Source organism: Physella acuta, unplaced genomic scaffold (genome assembly GCF_028476545.2).
Source record: "Physella acuta isolate Inbredline_101_S28 unplaced genomic scaffold, ASM2847654v3 ptg001428l, whole genome shotgun sequence".
NCBI lineage: Eukaryota > Metazoa > Mollusca > Gastropoda > Physidae > Physella > Physella acuta.
This window is the reverse complement of record NW_026732943.1, coordinates 230,001-244,610: the sequence shown is the minus strand read 5'-3', so window position 1 is coordinate 244,610 and position 14,610 is coordinate 230,001. Positions and strand designations below refer to the sequence as shown.

The 14,610-nt window shown below is 33.4% G+C and overlaps 1 protein-coding gene across 2 annotated transcripts in view; it reads right to left on the bottom strand.

The window, feature by feature from the left end:
- Positions 1–14,610, bottom strand: part of LOC131927666 (uncharacterized) — a 34,869-nt gene that overhangs the window by 7,071 nt on the left and 13,188 nt on the right. Inside the window, exons 2-7 of one of the 2 annotated variants that reach the window (XM_059283423.1) lie at positions 13,202–13,264; positions 12,884–12,961; positions 12,426–12,619; positions 9,779–10,019; positions 7,083–7,142; positions 6,365–6,686 (exon numbers count right to left, since the gene is read on the bottom strand). In XM_059283423.1, coding sequence (XP_059139406.1) covers positions 6,628–6,686; positions 7,083–7,142; positions 9,779–10,019; positions 12,426–12,619; positions 12,884–12,961; positions 13,202–13,256 — 687 coding nt within the window. In that variant the 5' untranslated portion in view covers positions 13,257–13,264 and the 3' untranslated portion in view covers positions 6,365–6,627. Of the gene's footprint in view, positions 1–6,364; positions 6,687–7,082; positions 7,143–9,778; positions 10,020–12,425; positions 12,620–12,883; positions 12,962–13,201; positions 13,348–14,610 lie in introns of those variants that run through there. The other variant, XM_059283422.1, reaches the window with a different exon arrangement.

The following is a 14,610-nucleotide window of genomic DNA, read 5'->3' as shown; positions in this document are numbered from 1 at the left end:
TCTTCTTTATGCAAATCTCTGTTTCAGATAACTACAAACTGGAATGTGTACCAGATAATTCTAGAATTAGGCTACATTTAAAAATACATACAGCCGTTAATTAGAATTTATTAGACCTAGATGTAGACTCTGGAAAACTAAATCTAAACAATCTAGTTCTACAATAACTAGATCAAGGTCTAGTTCTAGATCTAGAAGCTATTAGATCTATATGATCAATAGACAGATTATATTTTTACAATTCTGAAAAATGTCAAATTCTAAAATATAATAAAATTAAATATTACTCCCTGCTCTATTTGATATGATAGCGAAATATCATACCTCAATCTCTTTAATTTTTTAAAGTCTCAACGCACATATATAGATTCTAAATCTATTTAAAAAACATGTCTGCTGATGTTGCCGAGTTTAAAATAAACAAAAACCATCCAGTTTTATCTTTTTGTTCCGATCAGTGCTATTCAAATGTGCAAATGTATAGGAATCCCCGAAGGGATGTTAAATGTGCATTGAATATGTGAAACTTAGTTTCGTCTGTATGACGTGTATGTGTGTGTGAGCGTGCCTTCTTGTCTGCCTGCCTGCTTGCCTGCCTGCCTGCCTGCGTGCCTGTCTGTCTGTCTGTCTGTCTGTCTGTCTGTCTGTCTGTCTGTCTGTCTGTCTGTCTGTCTGTCTGTCTGTCTGTCTGTCTGTCTGTCTGTCTGTCTGTCTGTCTGTCTGTTTGTCTGCAGAGAGTGGCACATGAAGAGTAATACGTTGGTAAGTCTACGTAGGTTTGGGGCATACAGCTTGTATGTTGTAGTTCACATACTGGTGAGGTGTCCCTATTACAGGTACAGAGTCATACACATAGGATAACACATAGGGTCATGCACAGGCGGATCATCATACACGGGTAGAGAGATTAAAAGGTGGAGAGTCATATATCTTCAAGTTTTCCACATATCGCTGAACATACTGGTCACAGAGCCTCGAAAATGTTGCGGACAGACAGAGAGAGAGAGTGAGAAAGAGAGACAGAGAGAGAGAGAGAAAGAGAGAGAGTGTGTGTGAGAGAGAGCGAGAGAGAAGTGATCACATGGGTTTTTATATATTAGGATGCACACATTAACTTGATAATAATGCGAGATAGTAGTAGGCCTAGTTAATCCTACGAATTTCAGAAAATATTAATTAATTAGATATCGAATTACGTCACATTTGAGATCCGATTGCATTGTCTTGTGGTCTTGACCAACGTGCTAAAATTCAGAGAAATTGGTCGGTTAGAAGTGCTCGAAATTTCCCTAGCCGTTTCTAATTATGAAGATATAAGCACGAAACAGAAAACAAGTTAAATAAAAGCTTGTAAAAAGCATGTCTGTATACTGCATTGCCATCCCCCGAAGTGTAATTTTAGAATATTCTAGAAAGCTTAGGAGTGATGTATCACGCTTTTTTTACTTTCTCGTATATACGAATTATAGAGAAAGTATTGTAATCGTGCAAAAAAAAATTGAGATTTTACAAATCTCGACGTTTAACACCTTGCTGATACGGAAAAACATAATTTTGCAATCTTGTCCGTATGTGTGTGTGTGTGTGTGTGTGTGTGTGTGTGTCTGCGTGTAAACACGATAACTAGAGTACCGTTACAGCTAGGTTGATGAAATTTTATATATAAGTATTTTATCAAAATCGTAGATCCTGATCAACGTTTGAGCAATTTCCGATAAACAGAAGTGGTACTTTTTCTACTTTGAATTTTTAAAAAGCCTATAACTTGGGTACTCTTTCAGATAGATAAATGAAATTTCACATGTAAGTAAAAGATCTAATTTTCTACCTTCTGTCACATTTTGAGTAATTTCCGTTGACCGGAAGTACTAATTTACGCTATTTCTGATTTCTCAATAACCGCATGTAAATTTATCAAGTTCTCATAATATTGCGCACTATTATGAACATTTTATTTGGCGTTCACTTGGTGTGCAATTCTTTTTTTTTACAAGTTTCCATTCAATTATAAAACGTTTAAGTAATGGACGCCAGCGAGAAAAGTCTCAAAGGTATTTGAGAGGTCCATAAATTAATTTAAAACTCTTGCACGGCGTAGTTACAATTAACATGGTTATAAAATCCTGTCTGTCTGGGGTTTTTTCGGACTTTACTAAAGATTGGAAGTATTTGATGTTTTTAATATTTTCGGTAACTAAATAAAAATTTACAAAAAGCAAAAACAATTTGGTTTTCACGTGTTATGGCGACATAAACAATGGCATCCTGTTTATGGCCGCCATAAAGTTTATTGTACACATTGTAAGCTAAAATAGAAAAGCTAGGTAATGGGATTTAAATTTGCATTGTTATTTAAAAACTTGATCTGCAAAGTTTTGTAAACAAATAGTTATCGATCACTAAGTTACTGTACAGCCAATCAATATTTGTCTTACGAAAGTGGAACATCCGGTTATAACTTAGGCTTGATGAAAATAAATAGAAATTTAATCTAGCCTTAAACTCAACAAATTATTTTCAAGTTCTCTGGATTTGCAACTTTTATAGCATTTATTCTAAAAATATAAAATTTCTAAATTAATTTTAGGCTTAAATTTTTATTTTTTATTTTTTTACGGTCTAAATCTAAAAAGCACGTGTTTATTCCATGTCAACAACATTATGGAAGAAATCTCGTCAACTCACTGGTGTCCATTAAAAATGGATTACAAATATTGTATATGTCCTGAGTTGCCATCCCTCGTAGTTTTATATTAGAATATTCGAGAAAGGAAAGTTTAGGGGAGATCACTCCCGGTTTATTTATATTTGATGTAGTAGGTAGAGTCGTAGCCCGCTAGAGAAACCTGGTTCTGCACTCGGGGAAAATTGACGAGGTGGGTAATACGTTCTCAGAGGCGCCCCATTATAAATGCATATTATATATATATATATATATATATATATATATATATATATATATATATATATATATATATATATATATGTGTGTGTGTGTGTGTGTGTATGTGTGTTTTTATATGGTAAAAACAGACTTGCAATCCATCGGACGAAACAAACTGAATTTTATTAATTCGCAGACGTGCTCTTCCTCTTCTCGTATGGTCAACATCAACTTGTTGTAAAACATTTTTAAACATTTTAATTAATTAGTGTTATCCGCTCTACTGTTATTAAAATGTACCCATTTTTCTAGGAATCTAGCCCAGAATACTATTTGACATTAACTAGTTTAATACACACACTAACAAACACACATATTACATATTATATATATATATATATATATATATATATATATATATATATATATATATATATATATATATATATATATATATATATATATATATATATATATAAAGACCCATAAATATGCTTAGGTCAATAAACTCAACCATACGCCCTAAATAAACGCAAGTACGGATGCGAAAAATAAATTATTTTACAATAGCATAAAACCATTAAACTAAACAGCTCTAAGTCACTCTGAGGGACAGCATTGTAGCCCTACCCCTCCTCTCCACACTTATGATTAATTTAAGTGGTCTACCTGTCTCAACGGGCACCCTAAATGCCGGGACAAAAGACATTTATTTATTCCATTGTGAGCCGTCGACTAGAATATTACCCACACTCGTCAATTACCCCAAGGATTTCCCCCCCCCCCCGGTATCCTTACCTCCCCAAACACCCGCAATTACCACCCCCTCCACGAAGTTTAAGAATCTGTCTAACTACAAATCTGCACCTATATATTATATTAATCCTAACCTTAACAAAACTATAACTGAACTCAACCGCAAACCCGGATATAGGTTTAAGGCTAACCCAACAACCCAGAGGCGTTGCGACCCTTCCCGGCGCCCGAGGACAAACTTTCAATTTGGCGCCACCCCCCCCCCCCTCCCCTCAACTTTTTTATTTGCACCCCTCCCCCCCCCCCCCCGCTCAAACTTTCGAATTGCACCCACCCCCCCCCCCTCAAACTGCAACAAAATGAAGCTAAAATGACATTTTAATTATTTTTTTTTACAACCAACTTTGGCGCCCCCTAAAATGTGTCCCCCCTGCCCCCCCCCCCCATCGCTACGCTCCTGCAACAATCCTAACCCTAACGCTAACCCTAACCCTAACCCTAACCCTAACGCCAACCCTAACCCTAGCCCTAGCCCTAACCCTAACCCTAACCCTAACACTAACGCTAACCCTAACCCTAACCCTAACCATAACCCGATCAGGCCATAAATGAGTATCCTACGTTCATATTTTTGTTTTGTATATATATATATATATATATATATATATATATATATATATATATATATATATATATATATATATATATATATATATATATATATATATATATATATATATATGGGGTGGGGGAAGCCAAAAAAAAAGTTCGGGATTGGCCCTTTTTTCTAGTTCCGCCACTGAATGGTAGTACATATTAATGTTAGATCCCTCAATTCTTATTATTGACAATTAATGTTGAGCCACCTTATCTCAAATTGTTTTAATGAAAGTCTCATCTGACAGTGTGTAAACCAGTAATTCAGTCCACCCCACCACTAAAACATTTAAAATAGACCAATCAACCTTGAATCTTTGAAAATAATGGCATCATAAAAACAAAGCCATTTTCCGAACAATGAACGGTTGACAAGGATTGCACCCCTCCCCCTCCCAAAACCATTTAGGCGTATGTTGGTAGACGCACTCAAATCAGGATTGGCAGTAACGATTGTGTAATGTATAAGTCCGCATGTTGTGTGCCAAACGATCGAGAACAGGATCATGAGCTCCTCCACTTGTACGAGATGGTATAAGATGTAGAGTTGTTGGTCTGTACCGTCAGTCCCTGTTTACACACTGTTTTACGACAAACACCTACTGTCATATTCTGACCAATACAATTTGTTAAACAGCTTTTTAAAATTATTAGATGGTTAAAATTTATCTGCAGCCATATTTTACAAAACAGATAATCCAGCATCAAGATTAGCGATACACTATCAAGTTCAACTTTTATTCAATGCTGGATTTCAGTCGTGAGTGTCTAGCACATCCTGCGGTTGTGAGGAGTCTATGTGCAAGATTATAATTCTGAAAGTCAATGATCCTGTGGTCTATCACTGTGCGCAAGCAACATTCATGTGTCTTCAGTATGCTGTTGAGTCTGGTAGACTGATGAAAATATCATGAGCCTCCTGGACAATCCTCAGACTCTTGGCTTGGACATTCCTGAAACTGAAAATTTTTTTTGCAAACCTGTGACTGCTGGACTAGCACAATTCTGTGTTGTGATTAAAAGTATGTTTGACAATCCTGGGGCATTTGGAAAATCATTAAGATAGGACAATCCTTAGCCTGTTAGTCATCATTGAGACAGTTTAACAATAACCAGACAACTAGACAATCCTGAGTCTGTTGAACAATCCTGATTCGGATCAATATCTAAACGTCTTCCTCCGTGTAAGTACAAAATTAAATTATTATAATTTTATTAATGCCGTGAACATAGCAGTAGATAGATTCTAGTTCAACTATTTTTCAGCTCCAATTAAAGTTCTATATTTTATCTCTTTAAACCTACTGCCTATTTTAAAACTGTTTTTAACAGTCGAAATTATTTCTTTCCAAGTCATCTTCACCAACTGCTTATTTTAAAACGGATTTTTACTTAAAGTTTGATGTTGTTTTTATCTTGAAGCTATGTGTATTTTAAACAATTGAATATATTAATCTCCGTCTTTATTCTATTGCCTCCGCTTTGGTCGATGAATAAGAGAAAAGAAATCGTTCGCGGTAAATTTTACTTGCAAAACGTTATGGCTTAGATGCTGCTCGATAACCAACGTGAAGAAAAAATCATTGCAATGCTATTAAAGTAAGGGGGAAACTACCCTTACGGAAAGTTAATGCCTGGTTAAATTCAGGCTTTACATTCATGTTTTAATCTTATTTTGTTTTAGCGCTAAATGTGTTTTCTATCACAATTCGGTGGTATTTATTTGTAGAATTATCTTGAAGACCGTTTCTGGACGCTACATTGCGAATACTGGTAGAGATAAAATATTATTTTAAAATAAGTTAATATCTAATAAGCATTTTATAAAATGCACGCATGTAAACATGGATAGCAGGATTGATTTCATTTAAATATTCAGTTCCTGATACTAATTCTATTTGGAATTAACAGAGAAACATTAAAACAATCGTATTTGCTTTAATATCATGCAATCATTTATTTAATATATTTTATAGCGAGTTTTACGCTTATTAAAATTGTTGGTAAATGAAGAATTTCTTATCAAACAAAAAATGTCTATGGTTAAATATTGCTGGGATCTGTTTTAATAATTTGTTTATGTTATTATAAACATTTTGATAACTAAATAACATAAAATCTATGATGTGTAAACATTTTTTTGATGGACAAATGTGTATAGCTTTTAAGTGGCATTGTTTCTAGTGTTTATAAATGCATTCTAATTACATGCAAAATTACATTTTAACAGGAAACATCAGGTAATAAAAAATCCATAAAGCTTGTGGCCATGATGTTTAGCTCTACGCTGTTTCCCATTTCAAGATCTTCATTATTTGTTACTTGAATCATTAATCATTAAAGATGATCTTGATTAGAAGGACAACTACGATGCCAATGATGTTAGTTCCTGTGGATTATGTACATATTAGCTCGGATATATCTTCCAGCAATTCTAGTGTAACTAAAACATTAACACGATAAAGTTGTAATTAAACGAACTTCTAACAACCATTGTAGAACAACTACTGTAGCCTTATTGCAATAACTAAAGTCTCTTCTATTTATACATCATTCACACAGCATTCTGAAACTTTACACCAATTTGTGACCAAAATAACATACTGTCATGCACACCTACTAATTCTATTTATCTCCTCCCCTCTCCCCCACCCCCCACCCCCCACTATAGTTTCCTTCCCCACAGTCTGTAGTTAGACATAAGTTTCAAAATAATAAGAAAAGAACAATCTTAGGTACAAATAGTTTTATTCTCTAAACTAAACAATATCACATAAAGTATTACCTTGATTGTATCCATTTGTTGAGTATCCAAAAGTGAGAGAATTGATAGGGTTCCAGTCATCTATTTCAAAGTAGGAAAGAGTATAACTTAAAAAATAATGCAAATAATTTCAAAAAAAAACATTTTAAACGTGGCTTAAAGCTTTAACTGGACATCTATAGATCTAAAATTATTACACATATATAATTCCGATCTAACATATATTCCTGACATATATATGAAAAAATTTATTTTTAAAATTCTGTGCCATCCGAAATTTCATATCACATAATACGTATGATATTATCTCTCTTCTACGCCACATTTCTTTTTGCACTTGATAAAAGCAATTTAATATACTTTTCTTACTATCAATATGCGTACTACATTTATTTCAATAACTATAACGAGCCGACCCGCGGCGTTGCATACGCCACTATTTTGTTGTTTTATTTTCTACTTTTCAGTAATTCATAATTTGTAAATTTGACACTACCGATGCTTCGACTAAAATTATTTTGCTTTAAAACACTATCAGTAGCTCGTGAAGGGCGATTATCCTAACCTTACCTCCCCCTCCCCCTAATAGCCGTTACTAATTCGACCCGGCTCTAAGATTGTAAACATTCAGCGTGAACCGCAGCTCACCAGACAAGTAGGGGTGTGGGTCATAGCGATATTGACTATTGCAAATGCCTGGAGAGCGAGGGAGGGGGTGGTTAGAGAGTTGTTGTGTGGTGTCCAGCATGTTTGGGCGACGAAGAGATTTTTATATAGAAATGTTATTAAAGAACTGAGGTTTTTAATTATCTCGAGTTGCAATAATAATAATATTTTTATTAAAAAAAACCAAGGTTATTCATTATCCCGAGTTGCAATACTTATAATATATTATTATAAAAATACCAAGGTTGTTCATTATCCCGAGTTGCAATAATTATAATATATTTTTATTAAAAAACAACAAGGTTGTTCATTATCTCGAGTTGCAATCAGTATAATATATTTTTATAAAACACCAAAGTTGTTCATTATCTCAAGTTGCAATCATTATAATATATTTTTTATAAAATACCAAAGTTGTTCATTATCCCGAGTTGCAATAATTATAATATATTTTTATTAAAAAAAAACCAAAGTTGTTCATTATCCCGAGTTGCAATAATTATAATATATTTTATAAAAAACCAAAGTTGTTCATTATCCCGAGTCGCAATCATTATAATATATTTTTTATTAAAAAAAACCAAGGTTGTTCATTATCTCGAGTTGCAATCAGTATAACATATTTTTATAAAACACCAAAGTTGTTCATTATCTCGAGTTGCAATCATAATATATTTTTTATAAAATACCAAAGTTGTTCATTATCCCGAGTTGCAATAATTATAATATATATTTTTTAAAAAAAAACCAAAGTTGTTAATTATCCCGAGTTGCAATAATTATAATATATTTTATAAAAAACCAAAGTTGTTCATTATCCCGAGTTGCAATCATTATAATATATTTTTATTAAAAAAAACCAAGGTTGTTCATTATCTCGAGTTGCAATCAGTATAATATATTTTTATAAAACACCAAAGTTGTTCATTATCTCGAGTTGCAATCATTATAATATATTTTTTATAAAAAACCAATGTTGTTCATTATCCCGAGTTGCAATAATTATAATATATTTTATAAAAAAACCAAAGTTGTTCATTATCCCGAGTTGCAATCATTATAATATATTTTTATAACACCAAAGTTGTTCATTATCCCGAGTTGCAATCAGTATAATATATTTTTTATAAAACACCAAAGTTGTTCATTATCCCGAGTTGCAATAATTATAATATATTTTTTATAAAACACCAAAGTTGTTCATTATCCCGAGTTGCAATAATTATAATATATTTTTTATAAAACACCAAAGTTGTTCATTATCTCGAGTTGCATTCATTATAATATATTTTTAAAAAAAACACCAAAGCTGTTCATTATCTCGAGTTGCAATAATTATAATATATTTTTTTATAAAAAAACCAAGGTTGTTCATTATCTCGAGTTGCAATCATTATAATATATTTCTTTATAACACAAAAGTTGTTCATTATCCCGAGTTGCAATAATTATAATATATATTTTATAAAACACCAAAGTTGTTCATTATCACGAGTTGCAATCATTATAATATATTTTTTATAAAACACCAAAGTTGTTCATTATCACGAGTTGCAATCATTATAATATATTTTTTATAAAACACCAAAGTTGTTCATTATCTTGAGTTGCAATCATTATAATATATTTTTATTAAAAAAAACAAGGTTGTTCATTATCACGAGTTGCAATCATTATAATATATTTTATAAAACACCAAAGTTGTTCATTATCTCGAGTTCGGATCCCAGGCTGGGACCGTAAGATGTCCCTGAGTCCACACAGCTCTGGTGGTTACCTGACTTACGTTACGTTGGGGAAACCAAAGGCAGCTGGGCTAATTGCTGACCACAGTATTCTGTTATATGCCGAAGTCACAAACACAGGTGAACTCAAACCGTCTCAAAGACCTTAAGGTTTCTTAAGAAAACTTTACTTACTTTAATTGTATTTAGAATACGTTACATCCTCGACCCTCATGGCATCTAACACAGTATAAAATAAATTACCAACAACAACTCAAGATGTCAGCTATGCCAGAACAGATTCGTTGTACTTCAGGTTTAAATTACCTGGCTTGATTGTTGTGTCAAACACGTTACTGCACTGGTATAGCTGATCCTCCCAATCTGGGTCGACATCGATGAAATATCCCATCGTGTGCAAGCCACCCCAAGCCGTGAGCCTATATTTAGATGCTTCAGTGGGGTAAAACTGGACGGTAATCGTATCGTGTTCGTTATCGCCTGTGCAGTTGCATTCTGGGTATGGTTTATTGCATGAGCCGCAGGGGTAAATGTAAAAACTACATATCTGAAATAATAAATACAAAATTTAAATATCCTGAGATGTGTACTTACTTTTGATTATGAAATGTAAAGTTAACAAATACAGCGATTTCATTCTGGAATTGAAATAAATTTGTAAAATCAAGCAAAGTCGAATAGAACATAATAATTTGTTAGAAAATAAGAATTTATATACATATACGGAAGTGCATCATTTTAATAGTAAAATTTTTAAAAGTAGAAGTTTTTGAAAAGATTAGAAAAAATCTATAGTGCCTATGAACTGGCCTTTTTTTTCACGCTGACAATAACAAATTGACCAACGCGACCGATTACATGGTGACTCAGGACAAATGATCTCAGGACAAATGATCTCAGGACAAATTATCTCAGGACAAATGATCTCAGGACAAATGATCTCAGGACAAATGATATCAGGACAAATGATCTCACGGACAAAAGTTACCAGGACAAAATATATCATGACAAATGATATCATGGACAAATGATCTCAGACAAAATAACTCAGACAAATTATCTCACAGCAAAATTGTAATAGTGTATTGGATGATTTTAGTTGATCTGAACATTTTTTATTGGCTGTCATATATATTGTTTACCATATTTAATATTGTTTGTAGGGCTATATAATAATTTTAAGAAATGTTTGCCTCATATATTGTCATATTGCACTAAACATTTTAACATTAAGATTACTAAAACAGTATGAGAAGATTAAAGAAATTTTTTGATAGACAGCGTTAGTGGGCTTGCCAAACCTGAGACAATCCCCCATGTCAGGTGGACGAAATTAGATCAAAGGGAATGAAATAACAATAAAGACACATTTGTGTCAAGGTGGCCGCCCGCTTTGATGGCAAAGACTTGCCTTAAGGGAAAGACATCCACCCTCAATGGAAAATACAACTAGCATCTAAAGTCAATAATTATGCGATGGTCACACCTTAGTGATCAAGTGACAAATGCTTATTTAAACGACAGCGGTCATCGCGAAGCTAAGTTTGTCGTAGTTTGCATGCAAACAAGCAGCATTAGTGGTGATTACTCATCTATGGCAACTTTCGTTACCTCGAAGAAAGGATATAGGACATTATTTTCTGTTGAATTTCTGTTTATAGAAGCCAGAAGTGGAAATGTGAAGTTAGAACATGTCGAGCAAGAGTTCACACAATACATGATCGCATAATAATAGAGAGGTGTGATCATAACGATGTACCTGCCGGCATAGAAACGTAACCGTCATGTTTATGTTGATGATGCAATACAAAAAATAGTTTTACATTATGAACCTGAAGACCCATAAAGACCCATGAAAAATATGTCGTGTGTTTTGAACATTAATGTTGTATAGCTACCGTTACTATATTTTATACTATATCATTTATTATACATTTCAGGAGTAAGTTTGTTTTAATTTTTACATTTTCAAATCTAATATAATTACAAATATCAGGTTTAATACATCTTTTGATGCTTTGTTAAGTTTAACAAATTAATTTTATTCGCAATTCACAATTATTATGTGTAAAATTGTAAACAAAACCATACTAACAGTCAACTAAAATCATCATGCATACTTTTAAAATTTTGCTGTAAGATATTTTGTCTGAGATTATTTGTCCATGATATCATTTGTCCTGATATATTTTGTCCTGGTATCTTTTGTCCGTGAGATCATTTGTTCTTGAGATCATTTGTCCTGAGATCATTTGTCCTTATGGTTGCTAGGTTCCAGTTTTGAACTGGACAGTCCAGTATTTGAGCAGACTGTCCAGGATAAAATAAATATAAATACTGGACAAGTATATACACAATCAATCCTATTTCACCAAAAATGCACTGATAACAACAATATAACAATACACAAATTTTTTCCATGGGTAATAACACTCTGTTACCCTCCTTCTTCTGCTTTGCGGCATACCTGATGGAAAGGTGTCCGGTATTTTTGGAAAAGGTATCTGGCAACCCTATTTGTCCTGAGATCATTTGTCCGTTAGATATTTTGTCTGAGATATTTTGTCTGAGATTATTTGTCCTGAGATCAACTGTCATGAAACCGATTATAAACGTTTACCGGTATTAGGTAAAAAGCACTAAATACTCTAAATCTCACATTAAACATAGATGACTGAAATAAAGAAACAAACTTTACGAGCATATTACTTATTCTCACTTCCATGACTGATATTATATTTTATTTTATTCATAAGTAGACTACTAATATATCAAACTTTGCCAGAATTTAAAATGTACTTGTTAAATGAAAAAAATAGAACAAACCACTACCCATGTGTACCTTCCAGGCCGTAAAGCCTTAGAACATGTTAAACAAGGACCGGCAACATCAAGTGCCCTACACACAAATATGCAACACACAATAGATTTACATTGGTTAATCTCATCTTACCGGAACCCAAAATGTATTGTAGTCGTTATAAAATTGAACCAAGTAGAAGACACAGGTCTGGGGCTGCGGACGTTCAAACCCAAAAGCTTTGATACTTCCAGTAATTCTTCCAGTGTAGCGGCAATTAGAACCTTCACATACTTTCTCCCATCCGTGTATAATAGGCTCAAATCTTGGATAGCGACTGAGATTGCCTTAAAACATAAACAAAAAGTGGCTTTTTGTTTGTGTTTTTTTTATTTTAGAAAATATATATTTAGTAGAACTGCAACAAGTAAAATGTTGATTCGCCTGTAGCAAAACACTGGTTTTAATCAAAACGTAAAAACTATAGAATATTTTTCATCTCTTATCTTTTTTTACAATGACATTGTAGCGTTGTTTAGTCACTGTTTTAAAATAATCATAAGGGCTAAAAAAAATTCTTTTTTTTTTTTGTGGTCTGTTTTGGCTTTTACCTTTTCGTGGAGCGTTGCATGGCTTTGGCTTTAGGTCGTATGTTTTAGGTTCAAACGTTGGACGACGGTTTACTGCACCTTTAAAGAGAAATTAAAAAAGAAAATTGTTAAATGTCAGATTTACCTTTGCAAAACCTGCTGATACCTTTCTAAAAATATGCTAACATTTAGATTTATCATCAACAATTTGAAACTCCAAAACATATCTAATCTTCCCTCATTTAATCTTTATAGATACTCTGTTATACGTATTGTAGATAGTTTGTAAGTAACGACCGCCAACACAAAAGGATATAAAAAACGTCGTAATGGTTCTACCTGAGAAGTCAATATTGAAGGTGAAGAACATCAACAACACCAGAGCTATCTCCATCTTTCTACCTGTTATATGAGGAATTCTATTGATTGCGTTAGTAATCTAAATAAAGCTACAAACACTATTGTAAATTGTTTTTAATCATGTAGTTTTGCTCTAAATTCTTCAAGTATTCATTGCGTGACAATTATGCTTTTTTTTACAATGTGAATGCTGTAATGCTTTTTCTACTTTACAAAAAAAGAAGGCAGTGTCAATATATAAGAAAACATTGTTAATATTATAAGCAATTCAATGAGTTAATCGATACACTATACCAATAGCAATCATACATTGTTCGTAAACTAGAAAACAACTCCAATCCCGCTTTAAGTTAACAGTATATTGTGCAAAAACTAAGTTTAATCATATTTGAAAATAATTAATCTAACTGTAATCCAAATTTTATTAGAGAAAGTTTACATTCTTTAAAGTCAAACCCAACTTTATTTTACCACATTAAAAAATCACAGCCAAACAAACCAAACTAAACCAAACCAGACCTGACCAGACGTGAACTAAACTGACCTCACCTCACCTAACTTCACCTAACCTATTTTAATTTGACCTAACGTGACCTAATCTGACCAAACCTTTACTAACCTGATACTGCTTATGACAAGCATTATATATTTTGTACCTTACATCAAGCGCCTTGCTAACCCATGGTACACAACTTACTATCAGTTTTTCATTATTCTTACTGTTAACATTTTGAATTATTTGACTAATAAAACGTAATACTATAGTTAACATTGATGTTTCTACATTAACTTTTAAGCTTTTTCTAAACTACCCATTAAAACATGTATGTTAAACTTGCCTAAACCTAATTCAGTGAACCAGTGGCGTAGCGAGGTCGGGTGTCACCCGGTGCGGCACTTAATGGTGTCACCCAACCAGAGGCGTTGAGACCCTTCCCGGGGACAAACTTTCAAGTTTTCGATTTGCTTCCCCCCCCCCCCCCCTCAAACTTTTGATGTGCACCCCCCCCCCCCCCCATCAAGTTTTTCTCTATATATTTTGCTATTTTTTGCCTTTCGATTTGCACCACCGCTCAAGTCACCCCCCTAAATGGTGTCACCCGGTGCGGTCCGCACCCCCCGCCCCCCCTCGCTACGCCCCTGCAGTGAACCAAAATCTAGTTCTAACCCGACTTAACAGAGATTTTGTAATCTATTGTTCAGAAACGTTAAATATCTAGGTCCTAAACTTTCGCTGATATTACCAGAGGCGTAGCAACTCATAACGGCACCCTGGACGAACTAATAAATTTATGCTACAAATGATTGAGCGACAATTATTTTTCTTTTATAGGTGAATGCGGTAGTGCATTTTTAATTTTACAAAAAAAAAGGCGGAACCAATATAT